At 42.1% G+C, this 16,992-nt stretch overlaps 1 protein-coding gene across 1 annotated transcript in view; it reads right to left on the bottom strand.

The window, feature by feature from the left end:
- Positions 1-260: 260 nt before the first annotated feature.
- Positions 261-16,992, bottom strand: part of CDH20 (cadherin 20) — a 96,710-nt gene continuing 79,978 nt past the window's right edge. The window contains exons 9-11 of the mRNA XM_044295492.1: positions 3,759-3,876; positions 2,151-2,402; positions 261-754 (exon numbers count right to left, since the gene is read on the bottom strand). Coding sequence (XP_044151427.1) covers positions 261-754; positions 2,151-2,402; positions 3,759-3,876 — 864 coding nt within the window. The remainder of the gene's footprint in view (positions 755-2,150; positions 2,403-3,758; positions 3,877-16,992) is intronic.

Below are 16,992 nucleotides of genomic sequence, written 5' to 3'. Positions count from 1 at the left end.
CGTTCTTGGACTTAAAAAGTCCTTCAAATCCAAGAAATATTATGTCTTTTTTCACACCATCAATGTAAAATTTTCTTTATATAGGTTTAATAAAGCTGATCCAGAGCATGAGCATATTCTGTTACAGCGCCATCCATTGAATTTTTCATTCTGAACCTCCGATTATGCTTCACTATTAATGAAATCCTCAAAGGTAATGAATCCAGAAAGTATGGGGCTTGGAGCCCTGCATAAATTCTCCCAATTCTTTCTGTTTGCTATCACAATGATGCATTGCTATCCTTGGCACCATACATCTCAGCAAGCTTTTTAAACCGAGGTCCCCAGTCATTAAGGTAGTCATAGCTCTGCTCGGAGTCTGTACTGAATGACTGTAATGAGCTTAAAGACTGAGCCACTGATCCGTCTCCTTCAAACATGTATGTTTGAAGAGAGTCAAATGGAGGTGCACAAACATCTGTATCCGCTTCAAAGAGCTTAGCCAACATGTAGCTGTGTACATTATTGTCCATGACACACGTCTGAGGCACATAACGGGACAGGCTCTCAATCTCTGGCTGCATGTCCTGTCTACTTTTTCCAACATGTGCCTCCCTTGAACTCCATAGGGTTGCAATATCAAATGCTTCAGTGTCTTCTTCTCCCCCTCCTTCATCATCATATCTGACAATGTTCTCATGAACATTGTCCTCCTCATCAATAGTGTATGGCTGCTTTCTTTGTCTTCTCATGGATAAAATAAGCAGGACTAATACTGAAAAAGAAAAAAAAATACTTAGATATAGCAGATAAATGACACACGATAATAATACTTAGTACAACCATTAGATAAAGCCCTTCAACAGCATATAGTGTCATAAAGCTGTATCATGGCTTTGTAGGGAACATACAGGGCTACCATGGAGGTACCATAGAGGTACTCAACTCTACCTATTTTTCCCCCTGGTTCACTACTATGTGACCGCACCCTCTGGTTATACTGTTTAAATGTTATATAGGATTAGGAAATCTACCCCACTGTATGGCTGTTTTAGCTACCCCAACCTGCCTATGGCAAAAAGTAAAAAAGAGTTCACCTATGATATTCTCTCCTGCTGAATTACCCTATTTTAAGAATTTTGTCAGAGAAAAACAATTGATTTCAACACACAGACAAACACAAACACTGCTAAACAGCTGTACACTAGGCGGGGGTGGGATATTGGAGGTAACTGACAGTAAAACCCGGATTTTCAGATTTTGAGTACTTTTAGACTTTTATTGTTCATTTCCTTTTCTATATAACAGGATGTTAATAAATAAAGTACTTTTTGGTATTCTGCATCATGCTTTACACTGTCTAATTTATATATTGCAGCTGACAAGGAAAATGCTTTCTGCACACACTTTTCAATGGCAGTAATCGGCTTCTGAGCAGGGACCAAAGGTGCCAGAGGTATCTGCGTTGTGCATGGTAATTATAAACCACACAGACAGTCTTGAAACGTGGAATTAAAAAAAGTTTCATTAGCATCCAATGGATATCTGCTGAGAATATCATAGAATACAATCACCTGCTGACAACTCATTTACATGCATGGAGCAGAAGATTAGGGACCACAAACTCTACATTCTAATACAGCAGCTGCCTTAGAGTGTTAATAAGACCCAGGGATGCCATGAAACTAATATGGACAGTAAAGCAATCTGACAGCTCAGTTTCCAGCCACATATAAAATGCGCGCATTTCTGCTGCTGTAGAGAAGGATTGGCCTTAAATATTATATAAGGGCCCATCAAAGGGGTTATCTCATGACTGCTGTAAAACTTGAAAATCAGGCATCATATAGTACCGTCTCTTTCCTCGCAACTGCCACAGCTTCTAACAGACCATCGGGCTGGTAGCAGTTAAAGATTCAAACTGAGTTTGTGCGGCCACTTCAGTGAGGTGGACAGAGAAATAAGGACAAGAAGAAACAGCAGGTGGTGCTATACAGATCCATATTTATTGAACATGTCAAAAGATTTGCTTATTCCTCGGATAATCGGCGGCAGTATTACATTGCCAGATCATCGCGTTACTGCGAAAGCTTGTAGCAAAAAATCTACCCATCTAATACAAGCTTCAGGATAAAAGACTAAAAAGGATTTCATAAATGAATGAAACTTACCTAATAATACAAAAATGCAGGCAAGGATAGCAATCAGTGCACCCCTGCTGAGGCTTATGGGTAAGGTGTATGGTTCTGCACTACAGGACATTATATCACCTTCTTCATTACAACTGCAGACTTGTATCGTCAGAGTACCAGTACTGCTCAGTATCGGTTGCCCATTGTCTGCTATTAGGATTGGGATGTAAAAGATGTTCTGCTCAGCTTGTTTGAAGCCAGATTTTCGGGCCAAGATCCAGGCTGTGTTATCTAGCAGACACATAAAGAGAAGCACAATAAATATTAAATGATTGCAGATTTTGGATTATTATTTTAGATTGGGATAATCTTTGTTAAGCCTTATTCGCACAAGCATATTGAAATATTTTTGGTCTTCGTTTTAAAACATCAGATTTACGTCCATGTTTTCTTTTGCCTATCCGCCGACGCAGATTAAATGCAAGTTACAGACCAATACAACATTGTACTCAGTGTCAAATTGGGGTGCCTAGGGAACCGATTCTGGAGGCCCAACCTATAGCTACCTGGAAATATTAGGGTACGTTCACATGGTACATAAACACTGCAGATTTGTCATATGCAAACCTGTGGCTGCAAATCCTCAGTATTTATGTCCCAGCAAAGTGGATACAGTTTTAAGAAATTTCATCCACACTTTCTATAAAATTTATAGCATAAATTGGACTGCGGTGCTAATTTTAAATCATTAGCACGATTTGGATGGGTTTAGCTGCTGTAGATTTAGGGTGGGTTCGCACAAGCGTTAGGTATTCTGTTATGGCTTTCCGTTATAACAGGGTTATAACGGAACATAACGGAATCTATAGGATGAAATGCAAAACGGAAGCCTCTAAGAGACATTCCATTTTTCTACGTCCTAATAGAAGTCTATGGGAAAACATAACGGAACCGTCTGGGTCCCGTTATGCAAGACGGAAAACAAAGTCCTGTCGACAGGACTTTTGTTTTCTGTCTTGCATAACGGGAACCAGACGGATCCGTTTTGATTCCAATAGACTTCTATTAGAATGGAGAGCAAACGGAATGCCTTTTAAAGGCGTCCGTTTTACCTTCAGTCATAATGCAAGTCTATGGGCAGCAAAACAGATCCGCCCTTCCGTCTTATGGATTCTGTTATGTTCCGTTATAACCCTGTTATAACGGAAACCATAACAGAATCCCTAACGCTAGTGTTAACCCACCCTTACATGTGGGCGTACCTTCACCTTTTTTTTTAGGTCTTAACACACATTAAAGGGGTTGAGCTGGTCATACATATTGATGGCCTATCGTCAGGATATCATATCATCAATATCAGATCAGCTGTTTGAAGAGAAGATTAACATTAATTAATAGGGAGTGTGTGAATAAAGCCTTATGCTATTACACAGTCATACTTTACCTTTTAATGCATGGGTAAAAGTGACTTACACAGTTCCCATATTTTAATATTGTATCTGCATATATTATTGTGTGTTACATAGATAGATGGATAGATTGATAGATGATAATTTCATATATTTTAAATATTTTGTATATAGATAAAAAAGATATATAGATACAGTAGATAGATACAAAAACAGACATATTGGTTACATGGCTTACCTTGATTATCCCGTAATGTGAAATTTGGATTATTAGCAGCTTCAGGAGCCAGGCTATAGTATATATGTTGACCCTCTGGAGGATCATCGTGATCTATCGCACTCACTGTCTGAATCAGCTGAAATGCAATTAAAAAGTATGAAAGGTAAAATAATCAGTAGTAAAAGCGTTTCGTGTTGAACAAGTAGTCTGATAACATGGTGTTACAGAGCAGGATTAGCTGAGCAGATTGTGGAAAAAACTCAGTATAAGGGTCCATTCACACGTCTGTAATTTGGGTCCGCATTTGTTCCGCAATTTGCGGACCCTTTCACTTTCATTGGGGCTGGAACAGATGCAAATCCACATTTTTTGAATCCGCATTTGTTTTTTCGGGATCCGCATCCGTTTTTTCGGGATACGTTTTTTTCAGGATCCGCAATTTCGTTCCTGAAAAAAATAGAACATGTCCTATTCTTGTCCGCAATTGCGGACCACAAAAGGCATTTTCTATTAAAGTGTCTGTCATGTGCGGTCCGCAAATTGCAGATCGCACATTGCAGGTGTCTGTGTTTTGCGGATCCGCAATTTGCAGATCCTCAAAACACTTACGGACGTGTGAATGGACCCTAACCTGTAGCTTATTGATTGAAATTTCTGCTAATTTTTAGGCTTAGGAATCCAATGGGTTGTCCTACTAAGTCTAGGTTCACATCTCCGTTTTGGAGCTACCATATGCAGCATAGCCAGACACTGCTGAATCTCCATTTTGTATAATAGAATCTGACGGCTTTCTAGTAGACAAATTGCCGTTTGCTGAAACCTCCTGAATCCCATTTCTGGGTCCCATTACTGGCGGTGTCCGGCTATGCAGCTACGGTTACTCTGGTAGTTTATTCCTCTGCCAGAAGACACTACCGGAGTCCCAAAGCAGAGATATGAACAATCCCTTAGCGAGGGACAGCCTTTCCTGTACGTATGCTCATATAGGAAAGGTTGTCACTGAATTGTACCACCTACTGGACTCTTAAGTCCAATGTGAGCAGAGAATTCAATCCATAAACTACAAGATTTACTGAATCTTTTCCCACAATAACATGTACCAATCTGCTCAGCTTTTCTCCTGCTTCATAACATGACGCCAGTGAAGCGGACATCCTTTTCATAGTGGCCAGTTCCCTTTAATAATAAGAATGTAACTGTTTAACTATAGAACATATTAAGGGCCAGCACAGTTCATGGTAAAACGATGTGCAGGACAGCATCCCCTGTGTTCCTATTGTATCAACAAAAATATAAATTCTCAGCTCATTCAGTTAGGCTATAGCTTGATATCCATCATCATCCTGTGAATGATAAGAGTTAAGCAGGCAGATTTTTGCTTCAGTGGAACAAGACCAAATCTGTTTATATTTTACTTTTGGTTTATTATAGCTTTAGCCGTAAATCCTTACTTGTCTCTGCCATATTTATAATCCTATTAGATTTATATAACCAGTCTGCATGGATTACAGGGCAACAAAACTGTGCAAAGTATCATATTTGAAGCCCTTCCATGCTACGGACATGGGCTACAGCACATGCTAATTGGCAACTGTTTTTACTTGGAATATTCATTTACTGGCCTAATTATTTTTATGTTCTTCATTTTCAAATATTTTACTTTATGAATCAAAAGAAACAAATATGTTTTTTTATTGTAAATGGGTTGCTTTATATATCTGGAAAAACCATAACTAGAAGAAATAGATCCTGTGTGTAAATAAAATCCCAAATAGTATTGAATTAAATCCATTAAAAAAAAAAACATCCCCTCTGGTACATCGTTGACATGTTTCATCAGACTGTAGCAGTCTTAGGCCTGATGCACACGAACCGTTGTGTGCATCCGTGTCCGTTGTTCCGTTTTCCGTGATTTTCTGCGGACCCATTGACTTTCAATGGGTCCGTTTAAAACTCTGAAAATGCACCGTTTGTCATCCGCGTCCGTGATCAGTGTTTCCTGTCCGCCAAAAAAAGAGGACATGTCCTAATTTTTTGACGGACAACGGTTCACGGACCCATTCAAGTCAATGGGTCCGTGAATAAACACAGAGGCACACAAGATTGCCACCCGCGTCCGTGATCCGTGTCCATAGGCTACTTTAGCACAGACAGATCCGCAGATCCGTCTGCATACAGCTTTCTCAGAGCTGAGTTTTCACATCGTGAAAACTCAGATCCGACAGTATATTCTAACACAGAGGCGTTCCCATTGTGATGGGGACGCTTCAAGTTAGAATATACTGAGAACTGTGTACATGACTGCCCCCTGAAGGGGTTAATTGTACTATCATATCCCCCTGTAAGAGATCAGGGCTGCCAGGCAGCAGGGGGCAGACCCCCCCCTCCCCAGTTTGAATATCATTGGTGGCCAGTGCGGGCCCCCCCTCCCTCTATTGTAATAATAGGTTGGTGGCACAGTGTGCGGCCCCCCGCCCTCCCTCCCTCCCCAGTGCGGCACCTGAGGGGTTAATTGTGCATATCATAGCCCCCTGTAAGAGATCAGGTGCTGCCAGGCAGCAGGGGGCAGACCCTCCTCCCTCCCCAGTTTTAAATTCATTGGTGGCCAGTTCGGCCCCCCCCCTCCCTCCCCTGTATCAAATTCATTGGTGGCCTGTGCGGCCCCCCCGCCCCCCCCTCCCCTGTATTAAATTTGTTTAGTGCGGCCCCCCCCGGCCCCCCTTCCTCCCTCCCCTGTATTAAATTCATTGGTGGCCAGTGCGGCCTCCCCTCTCCCCCCCAATTAAAATCCCCCCCATCATTGTTGGCAGCGGAGAGTTCTGATCGGAGTCCCAGTTTAATCGCTTTAATTTGTATCAAACAATACATTATTATTGAATACAAATAAAATGATATTTGAAAGAAATTTGGAAAAAAAAGATATTTTCATCACTACATTCTGACTGCCGTAACTTTGTTATAGTTAGGATTATGGAGCTGCTTGAGTGCTTATTTGTTTGTAGGCCAATCTGTAGTTTTTATTGCTATTAGAGGATCAGAGGCTATTATGGAGAATTTACAACTTCCCCTATCTCTGTGTGACCACAGCTTCTGAGGTGTTCAATATCTGCGTTATCGCCAATCCTAGACGACAGCAAAAACCCAGCAGCTATGGAGCCTGCTGCGCTAATGACCGGACACCAAATTTAAGACACAACTGCTGCCATACATGTATGGCAGATGTTTGTTGGCTTTACAGGCAGAAACGTAAATTCAGAATTGTGCTGCACTCTCTTCACCAGAGACCATTCCATTTTTGGAAAGTTTGTGAAGGTGATTGCTACAGAACACTCTATTGGGTTGCATATCAGAGAGTACAATGGAGTTCAAGACAACCTGTCATCGCAAAATGCAGTGAAATCTGCAGGCAGCATGTTACAGAGCAGGAGAAGCCGAACAGAGGGACCGCATCATTGGACTGAGAGAAGCAGGATGGTTGTTTTGGCTAATTGCCTGACCTATCTGATAGCAGATGTTGGGACAGAGCAGTGGTTATGTGAGGGTACGTACACATGGCAAACAGGCTCTGGATGGCCCAGACAGACCAACAATATAAAGGATGATTTCATCCCCTGACAAGCACAAGCATCTTCCACATTATCATTGTCCACCGTCCAGACATACAGTGCTGCCCATAATTATTCATACCCCTGGCAAATTTTGACTTAAAGTTACTTTTATTCAACCAGCAAGTAATTTTTTGATGGGAAATGACATAGGTGTCTCCCAAAAGATAATAAGACAATGTACAATAGGCATTATTGTGGAAAACAAACATTTCTCAGCTTTTATTTACATTTGAGTAGGGATGAGCGAACTCGAACTGTATAGTTCGGGTTCGTACCGAATTTTGGGGTGTCCGTGACACGGACCCGAACCCGGACATTTTCGTAAAAGTCCGGGTTCGGGTTCGGTGTTCGTCGCTTTCTTGGCGCTTTTGTGACGCTTTCTTGGCGCTTTTTGAAAGGCTGCAAAGCAGCCAATCAACAAGCGTCATACTACTTGCCCCAAGAGGCCGTCACAGCCATGCCTACTATTGGCATGGCTGTGATTGGCCAGAGCACCATGTGACCCAGCCTCTATTTAAGCTGGAGTCACATAGCGCCGCCCGTCACTCTGCTCTGATTAGCGTAGGGAGAGGTTGCGGATGCGACAGTAGGGCGAGATTAGGCAGATTAACTCCTCCAAAGGACTTCACTTGATTAATCGATCGATCTGCAGCTGTGCATCATTGAGCTGCTGAAATTCAAATGCTCACTCACTGTTTTTAGGCTGCCCAGACCGTTTGTCAGTCACTTTTTTCTGGGGTGATCGGCGGCCATTTTGTGTCTTGTGCGGTGCTGCGACCAAGTGCATCCAAGCTGCGACCAAGTGCATTTAACCCTCAATGGTGTGGTTGTTTTTTGGCTAAAGCCTACATCAGGGTGAAGCTGTCACACCAAGTGCATTTAACCAGCAATAGTCTGTTCATTTTTTTGGCCATATACTAAATCAGGGGCAAGCTGCGCCTGTCACCAAGTGCATTTAACCCTCAATGGTGTGGTTGTTTTTTGGCTAAAGCCTTCATCAGGGTGAAGCTGTCACACCAAGTGAATTTAACCAGCAATAGTCTGTTCATTTTTTGGCCATATACTACATCAGGGGCAAGCTGCGCCCGTCACCAAGTGCATTTAACCCTCAGTAGTGTGGTGCGTCAAGCTGTGACACCAAGTGCATTTAACCAGCAATAGTCTGTTCATTTTTTGGCCATATACTAAATCAGGGGCAAGCTGCGCCCGTCACCAAGTGCATTTAACCAGCAATAGTGTGGTTATTTTTTGGCCATATCCCAGTCTAATTCTGTCACTAAATCCATACCGGTCACCCAGCGCCTAAATACTAGGCCTCAAATTTATATCCCGCTAAATCTCTCGTTACCGCTGTCCTGTTGTGGCTGGGAAAGTTATTTAGTGTCCGTCAAAGCACATTTTTTGTTCTGGGTTGAAGTACAATTCCCAATTTAGCAATTTCATAATTTAGTGGTTCCTGCTATATCAGAGCTATTTGAAATCTATCCCTAAAAGGGTATATAATATTCAAGGTGCACATTGGGTCATTCAGAATAACTTCACACACACCCGCTACTGTGTATTTCCAAGTCTAATTCTGTCACTAAACCCATACCTGTCACCCAGCGCCTAAATACTAGGCCTCAAATTTATATCCTGCTAAATCTCTCGTTACCGCTGTCCTGTTGTGGCTGGGAAAGTTATTTAGTGTCCGTCAAAGCACATTTTTTGTTCTGGGTTTAAATACAATTCCCAATTTAACAATTTCATAATTTAGTGGTTTCTGCTATATCAGAGCTATTTGAAATCTATCCCTAAAAGGGTATATAATATTCAAGGTGCACATTGGGTCATTCAGAATAACTTCACACACACCCGCTACTGTGTATTTCCAAGTCTAATTCTGTCACTAAACCCATACCTGTCACCCAGCGCCTAAATACTAGGCCTCAAATTTATATCCTGCTAAATCTCTCGTTACCGCTGTCCTGTTGTGGCTGGGAAAGTTATTTAGTGTCCGTCAAAGCACATTTTTTGTTCTGGGTTGAAATACAATTCCCAATTTAGCAATTTCATAATTTAGTGGTTTCTGCTATATCAGAGCTATTTGAAATCTATCCCTAAAAGGGTATATAATATTCAAGGTGCACATTGGGTCATTCAGAATAACTTCACACACACCCGCTACTGTGTATTTCTAAGTCTAATTCTGTCACTAAACCCATACCTGTCACCCAGCGCCTAAATACTAGGCCTCAAATTTATATCCTGCTAAATCTCTCATTAACGCTGTCCTGTTGTGGCTGGGAAAGTTATTTAGTGTCCGTCAAAGCACATTTTTTGTTCTGGGTTTAAATACAATTCCCAATTTAACAATTTCATAATTTAGTGGTTTCTGCTATATCAGAGCTATTTGAAATCTATCCCTAAAAGGGTATATAATATTCAAGGTGCACATTGGGTCATTCAGAATAACTTCACACACACCCGCTACTGTGTATTTCTAAGTCTAATTCTGTCACTAAACCCATACCTGTCACCCAGCGCCTAAATACTAGGCCTCAAATTTATATCCTGCTAAATCTCTCGTTAACGCTGTCCTGTTGTGGCTGGGAAAGTTATTTAGTGTCCGTCAAAGCACATTTTTTGTTCTGGGTTTAAATACAATTCCCAATTTAACAATTTCATAATTTAGTGGTTTCTGCTATATCAGAGCTATTTGAAATCTATCCCTAAAAGGGTATATAATATTCAAGGTGCACATTGGGTCATTCAGAATAACTTCACACACACCCGCTACTGTGTATTTCCAAGTCTAATTCTGTCACTAAACCCATACCTGTCACCCAGCGCCTAAATACTAGGCCTCAAATTTATATCCTGCTAAATCTCTCGTTACTGCTGTCCTGTTGTGGCTGGGAAAGTTATTTAGTGTCCGTCAAAGCACATTTTTTGTTCTGGGTTGAAATACAATTCCCAATTTAGCAATTTCATAATTTAGTGGTTTCTGCTATATCAGAGCTATTTGAAATCTATCCCTAAAAGGGTATATAATATTCAAGGTGCACATTGGGTCATTCAGAATAACTTCACACACACCCGCTACTGTGTATTTCTAAGTCTAATTCTGTCACTAAACCCATACCTGTCACCCAGCGCCTAAATACTAGGCCTCAAATTTATATCCTGCTAAATCTCTCGTTAACGCTGTCCTGTTGTGGCTGGGAAAGTTATTTAGTGTCCGTCAAAGCACATTTTTTGTTCTGGGTTTAAATACAATTCCCAATTTAACAATTTCATAATTTAGTGGTTTCTGCTATATCAGAGCTATTTGAAATCTATCCCTAAAAGGGTATATAATATTCAAGGTGCACATTGGGTCATTCAGAATAACTTCACACACACCCGCTACTGTGTATTTCCAAGTCTAATTCTGTCACTAAACCCATACCTGTCACCCAGCGCCTAAATACTAGGCCTCAAATTTATATCCTGCTAAATCTCTCGTTAACGCTGTCCTGTTGTGGCTGGGAAAGTTATTTAGTGTCCGTCAAAGCACATTTTTTGTTCTGGGTTGAAATACAATTCCCAATTTAGCAATTTCATAATTTAGTGGTTTCTGCTATATCAGAGCTATTTGAAATCTATCCCTAAAAGGGTATATAATATTCAAGGTGCACATTGGGTCATTCAGAATAACTTCACACACACACGCTTCTGTGCATTTCCAAGTCTAATTCTGTCACTAAATCCATACCGGTCACCCAGCGCCTAAATACTAGGCCTCAAATTTATATCCCGCTGAATTTGAATACAATACATTGGGCCAAATAATATATTTGTTGTTGTGGTGAACCATAACAATGAGAAAAACATCTAGTAAGGGACGCGGACGTGGACATGGTCGTGGACATGGTCGGACATGGTGGGTGACGTGAAGCCTCATTCTCTGCTATGACATGCAGACTGATTCTCTGCTGACATGAAGCCAGATTGTCTGTTACGGGACCTCTCTGCTCTGCCTGTGTGCTAGGCCTAAATATATGCCAATGGACTGTTGCAGTGGTGGGTGACGTGAAGCCTCATTCTCTGCTATGCAGGTCCAGCTAAAGAGAAACCCTTAATAGTAAATAATCTTTATTAATTCATAGAACGCACTAATAAGTCCTATCAGGTCCATGTACAAGAAGTCCACCCATATATTGAGAAGAGGAGGTGAAGTGACCCTGGTAATGATACTACATCTAGGCCCTGTGCCCAGGGGCGACTCCTGATGGTGGAGACCCCCCGTCCTCGAACCTCACTGACAACTCCTAGTACACCCTACGGTAGGCGGGCCGGCAAAGGCCGTATGGGTGGACTCAGTTGGGCATGGACCAGACAGGATTACCCTAAATGCACAGTGTATACTACCCTATCGGTAGAGATACCAAAAGGTACACGATGCAAAATGACTACAGAACAAGACACAACGAAACATTGACACCTAGGAGGATACCTAGTGAAGGCACAGACGTGTCTGTGCTAGAAACCCCAACGCGTTTCACCCACTGTGTGGGATCATCAGGGGGCGCATAGATAATAATAAATAATATCGTAAATCATGGATGTCTAACAGATGGAGGACCATGTTTGGGCCACCATGATATGTCTGTAGGACAAACCCAGGTGTCAAATGACGGTCAGGGGAGGATGCCCACTGACGGTCATAATAAAATGATTGGACCAGATGACCTTACTGGGAGGGATGAAAATGAAGGGAGGGAAGAATCACGCATCGACCATGCCGATGTTTGTGACACGCTAATTTGAATTTCATGGAAACATCAAGGAAGTTGTGTCCAGAGGCCGTGTCTGTTATATATGGATGTGCCCTTAAAGACATAAACCGCGTCCGCCTTATTCATGCGACGCAGCCAAGAGATGTACCACGATGAGCAAACAGCTGAACAACTTGCGACAGATCAGACTATCCATGAGAATAAAAAGACAGTTCTTCCTGCATGTCTGTTAGTGCCGGCAGATTGCTTCTTCCTCCCAAGATCAGTTTCTTCTCCCAGGGTCCAACCCCATTATATTTAATTATATCCACTAGGCTGGAGTTTGTCATTCTCTGCTATGACATGCAGACTGATTCTCTGCTGTCATGAAGCCAGATTGTCTGTTACGGGACCTCTCTGCTCTGCCTGTGTGCTAGGCCTAAATATATGCCAATGGACTGTTGCAGTGGTGGGTGACGTGAAGCCTCATTCTCTGCTATGACATGCAGACTGATTCTCTGCTGACATGAAGCCAGATTGTCTGTTACGGGACCTCTCTCCTCTGCCTGTGTGCTAGGCCTAAATATATGCCAATGGACTGTTGCAGTGGTGGCTGACGTGAAGCCTCATTCTCTGCTATGACATGCAGACTTATTCTCTGCTGACATGAAGCCAGATTGTCTGTTACGGGACCTCTCTCCTCTGCCTGGGTGCTGGGCCTAAATTTATGACAATGGACTGTTGCAGTGGTGGCTGACGTGAAGCCTGATTCTCTGCTATGACATGCAGACTGATTCTCTGCTGACATGAAGCCAGATCCTCTGTTACGGGACCTCTCTCCTCTGCCTGGGTGCTGGGCCTAAATTTATGACAATGGACTGTTGCAGTGGTGGCTGACGTGAAGCCTGATTCTCTGCTATGACATGCAGACTGATTCTCTGCTGACATGAAGCCAGATCCTCTGTTACGGGACCTCTCTCCTCTGCCTGGGTGCTGGGCCTAAATTTATGAAAATGGACTCTTACAGTGGTGGGTGACGTGAAGCCTGATTCTCTGCTATGACATGAAGACTGATTCTCTGCTGACATGAAGCCAGATTGTCTGTTACGGGACCTCTCTCCTCTGCCTGGTTGCCGGGGCCTAAATATCTGAGAATGGACTGTTCCAGTGGTGGGTGACGGGAAGCCAGATTCTCTGCTATGGAACCTCTCTCCAATTGATTTTGGTTAATTTTTATTTATTTAATTTTTATTTTAATTAATTTCCCTATCCACATTTGTTTGCAGGGGATTTACCTACATGTTGCTGCCTTTTGCAGACCTCTAGCCCTTTCCTGGGCTGTTTTACAGCCGTTTTAGTGCCGAAAAGTTCGGGTCCCCATTGACTTCAATGGGGTTCAGGTTCGGGACGAAGTTCGGATCGGGTTCGGATCCCGAACCCGAACATTTCCGGGATGTTCGGCCGAACTTCTCGAACCCGAACATCCAGGTGTTCGCTCAACTCTACATTTGAGCAAAAAATACAAGATGTTCCGCACTGTGGAAAATCTCAGAGGAGGTAGTCGGAAGCCAAAAGTGACACCTGTGCTGGCCAGAAGGATAGTTAGAGAGGTGAAAAAGAATCCAAGGATCACCAAGAAGGCAATCCTAGTGAATCTAGGCTCGGCTGGTGGCAATGTCTCAAGGCAGACAATCCAACGGACACTGCACACTGCTGGGTTCCACAGATGCAGAACAGGCACATAAAAGCTTGCTTGGCCTTTGTAAAAGTTCATCTGGACAAAGAAGAAGCCTTCTGGTCTTCTGTGTTATGGTCAGATGAAACAAAAATTTAATTGTTTGGTCACAATGATGTTTTCTTTATTTGGCATAAAAAAGGAGAAGCCTTCAACCCAAAGAACACCATCCCCACTGTCATTCATGGTGGTGGGAACCTAATGCTTTTGGGATGTTTTTCAGCCAATGGACCAGGGATCCTAATCACAGTAAATGGCACAGTGAAAAAAGAGCAATACATGAGGATTCTTAACGATAATATCAGGCAGTCTGCAGAGAAACTTGCCTTGGGCACCAGTGGACATTTCAGCATGACAATGACCCAAAACACACAGCAAAAGTGGTGAAGAAATGGTTAGCAGACAACAACATTAACGTTTTGGAGTGGCCCAGCCAGGGTCCAGACTTGATTCCAATTGAGAATCTGTGGAGGGAGCTAAAGATCAGGGTGATGGCAAGAAGACCCTCCAACCGGAAAGATTTGGAGCTCATTGCTAAAGATGAATGGGCAAAAGTACCTGTGGAGACATGCAAAAAGCTGGTCTGCAATTATGGGAAGCGTTGGATTGCTGTAATAGCCTTTTCTATTGATTATTGAGAAGGGTATAAATAATTTAGGATTGGACACTTTTTGTTCAAATGTAAATAAAAGCTGAGAAATGTTTATTTTCCACAAAAATGCCTCTTGTACATCGTCTTATTATCTTTTGGGAGACGCCTATGTCATTTCCCGTCAAAAAATTACTTGCTGGTTGAATAAAAGTAACTTTAAGTCAAAATTTGCCAGGGGTATTAATAATTATGGGCAGCACTGTAGATCACACCATCAGTACACATCCTTGTCTTCCCACCATTTCCATGCACTTAGCAAATGAAAATGTGTTCACATGGCACCCTTTACATGTCCTGTCATTGACAACCAGGAACCGCTTCCTCATGAACAAGAAACCTGGACTGCTACGGACTGGAACCATAGCGTCTTCAGTGAGGAATCTAGACTATTTTTGGGATCCCATGATCACTTTGCCCCAACTGCTAGTGTGATGATCTTGGGGAACCATCACATACCAGAGTAGGTCACCCCTAGTATGAGGGACACCAACAGCTAAGTGATATGTGCATGTCACATGTGTGGCAGCACTTCCAACTGGCATTTTTTAGCAGGACAGTGCTCATCCTCACACAGCAAAGGTTTCTCAAGAATGTCTCTGCCAGATTGCAACACTTCCTGGGACTACCCCGTCCAGATTTATCGTCATTAGAGCATTTATGGGACCAGTTGAGACATCAGCTTTGGCAACCTATGAGTGTGTAGGATCTACAGACTCAGCTGCAACATCTGCAGGCAAATGTGCCATAGAATACCATATGAAACCTGTATATTCCCATGCCCAACCATATTTCATCTTGCATCCAGGCTAGAAGCGGATGACACGTTCTCTTTAAAACAGGCTTCCCTATTTGAGAGTAGAATATGTATGACAGAGGAAGAGAACCTGAGCCCTATGATACATAAGATTATATCACCTGGAGCAGGATTTCATATATACAAAGACTTACACATTTATGTTTTTATTTCTACATTTATTTTTCTGTATATTGTAATATAGTACTGACAGCGAGATGTATAGCTAATATCCTGCCTGCACAATTCTCCCAGTTAAGAAGTTATTCAGATCAAAGCCTGAACACGAAGGGGAAACTCAGTCAACACATTTCAGAAAACACTAGTCCTTATTCATAACGTTCAGGTCAGTGTGTGCATGCTCTGACCCGTATATTCGTTTCTGCTGTGTGGAACATGAGTTTCTACTGGGAAAATTGTGCTAGATCTTATCTGCACTTGTTGCTTCAGGAGACTTGGAATTTTGTGCATGCTTAGGTAGGCTGACCTGTCTCTGTGTCTCATTATTCAAATGAGTAATCTTTTTTTTACCTGATACAATATTTAAATGTTTTTTTTTTATAAACATGAAAAGGATAATACAGAAAATCTCTTTCTAGGACAACTATAAGATGCTCCAAGAGAAACATGGAGTGGGTGGCACTGCCCTTGCTGAGAGGCATCCCAAAGTCCTATATAAGCATTTGGCTAAGAACATCTACACTACAATATACCGTCCTGTTGTTGAGGCCACCTATAAAAGTGCAATGCAATATGCAAAATAAAAGCCTTTCTTATGTAGCCTCATGATTCCTTTCTGTGGAAGTGCCATGGATGTGTTCACATTGTCTCCTGTAGGCCACTTAGGTTAGGAGCGACCATCGTAATCTTTAATCTACGCAGGCCCTATTGGTGGTCTAAACACCTTGTAAGTGAGGCTATCCCCATTTGCAACCTCCACCAATAAGCCAGAGTGGTGAGTAATAAAGAGGATCCATAGATTACGCGGCTTACTTGCATTTAGTTTACACAGGTCATTGTGTAACGGTCCTATGAAACTGAGCAATTTTCGTGCCTATGATAGAGAACAAGCATTCATAGGAACGTTGGTTCCCAATAATTGATTTGTATAATTGTGCCACCAATCAGCCGATAAATGATCAAATGCTTGCTTGTCATCTGATAATCATCCTCCGCGGTAACCAGGGAGGTGCAGCTGATAATCAACAGGACCCGAATAGGAAGGGAACGATTGTGGTACCGATCATCCCCGATTCACTCTGCATCGGCTTGTGTAATAAACTAATGTAAATAGCGATAAACACATTAATCAGTGGTCGTTGTGCCCAAAAATCTGGCAGGCTAATAGGGCCTTAATGCTTCATTTGTTGGAAATAGAGATTAATTGGAATTGAAAATGTGGTGCTGGAATCCTACAGCTACAGTAATTCTAACGGCGAGTTCACATCACCATTTAGCATTCCGTTCTTCTGATCCATCAAAAGAAGTAAAAATAAATAAAAAATCCTGTTGCATCAGTTATGCATAGGATTGTATAGGATCTGTTTTTTTAAAGGATCCTGGAAAAAAACGGATCCTGTTGCATCAGTTGTCATCCGTTTATGCCATTTCCATCTAAGATCCATTTTACATATCTCAGATGGAAATAGCTCAAACGGATGACAACTGATGCAACAGAGGAAAAAAAAAGTTGCAGAATCTTTTTTTTCCCTCTTCTTCTGATGG

This window comes from Bufo gargarizans, chromosome 5 (assembly GCF_014858855.1).
Source record: "Bufo gargarizans isolate SCDJY-AF-19 chromosome 5, ASM1485885v1, whole genome shotgun sequence".
Taxonomy (NCBI): domain Eukaryota; kingdom Metazoa; phylum Chordata; class Amphibia; order Anura; family Bufonidae; genus Bufo; species Bufo gargarizans.
The sequence above is the reverse complement of the archived record's forward strand: the minus strand, read 5'-3'. Positions and strand labels throughout refer to the sequence as shown.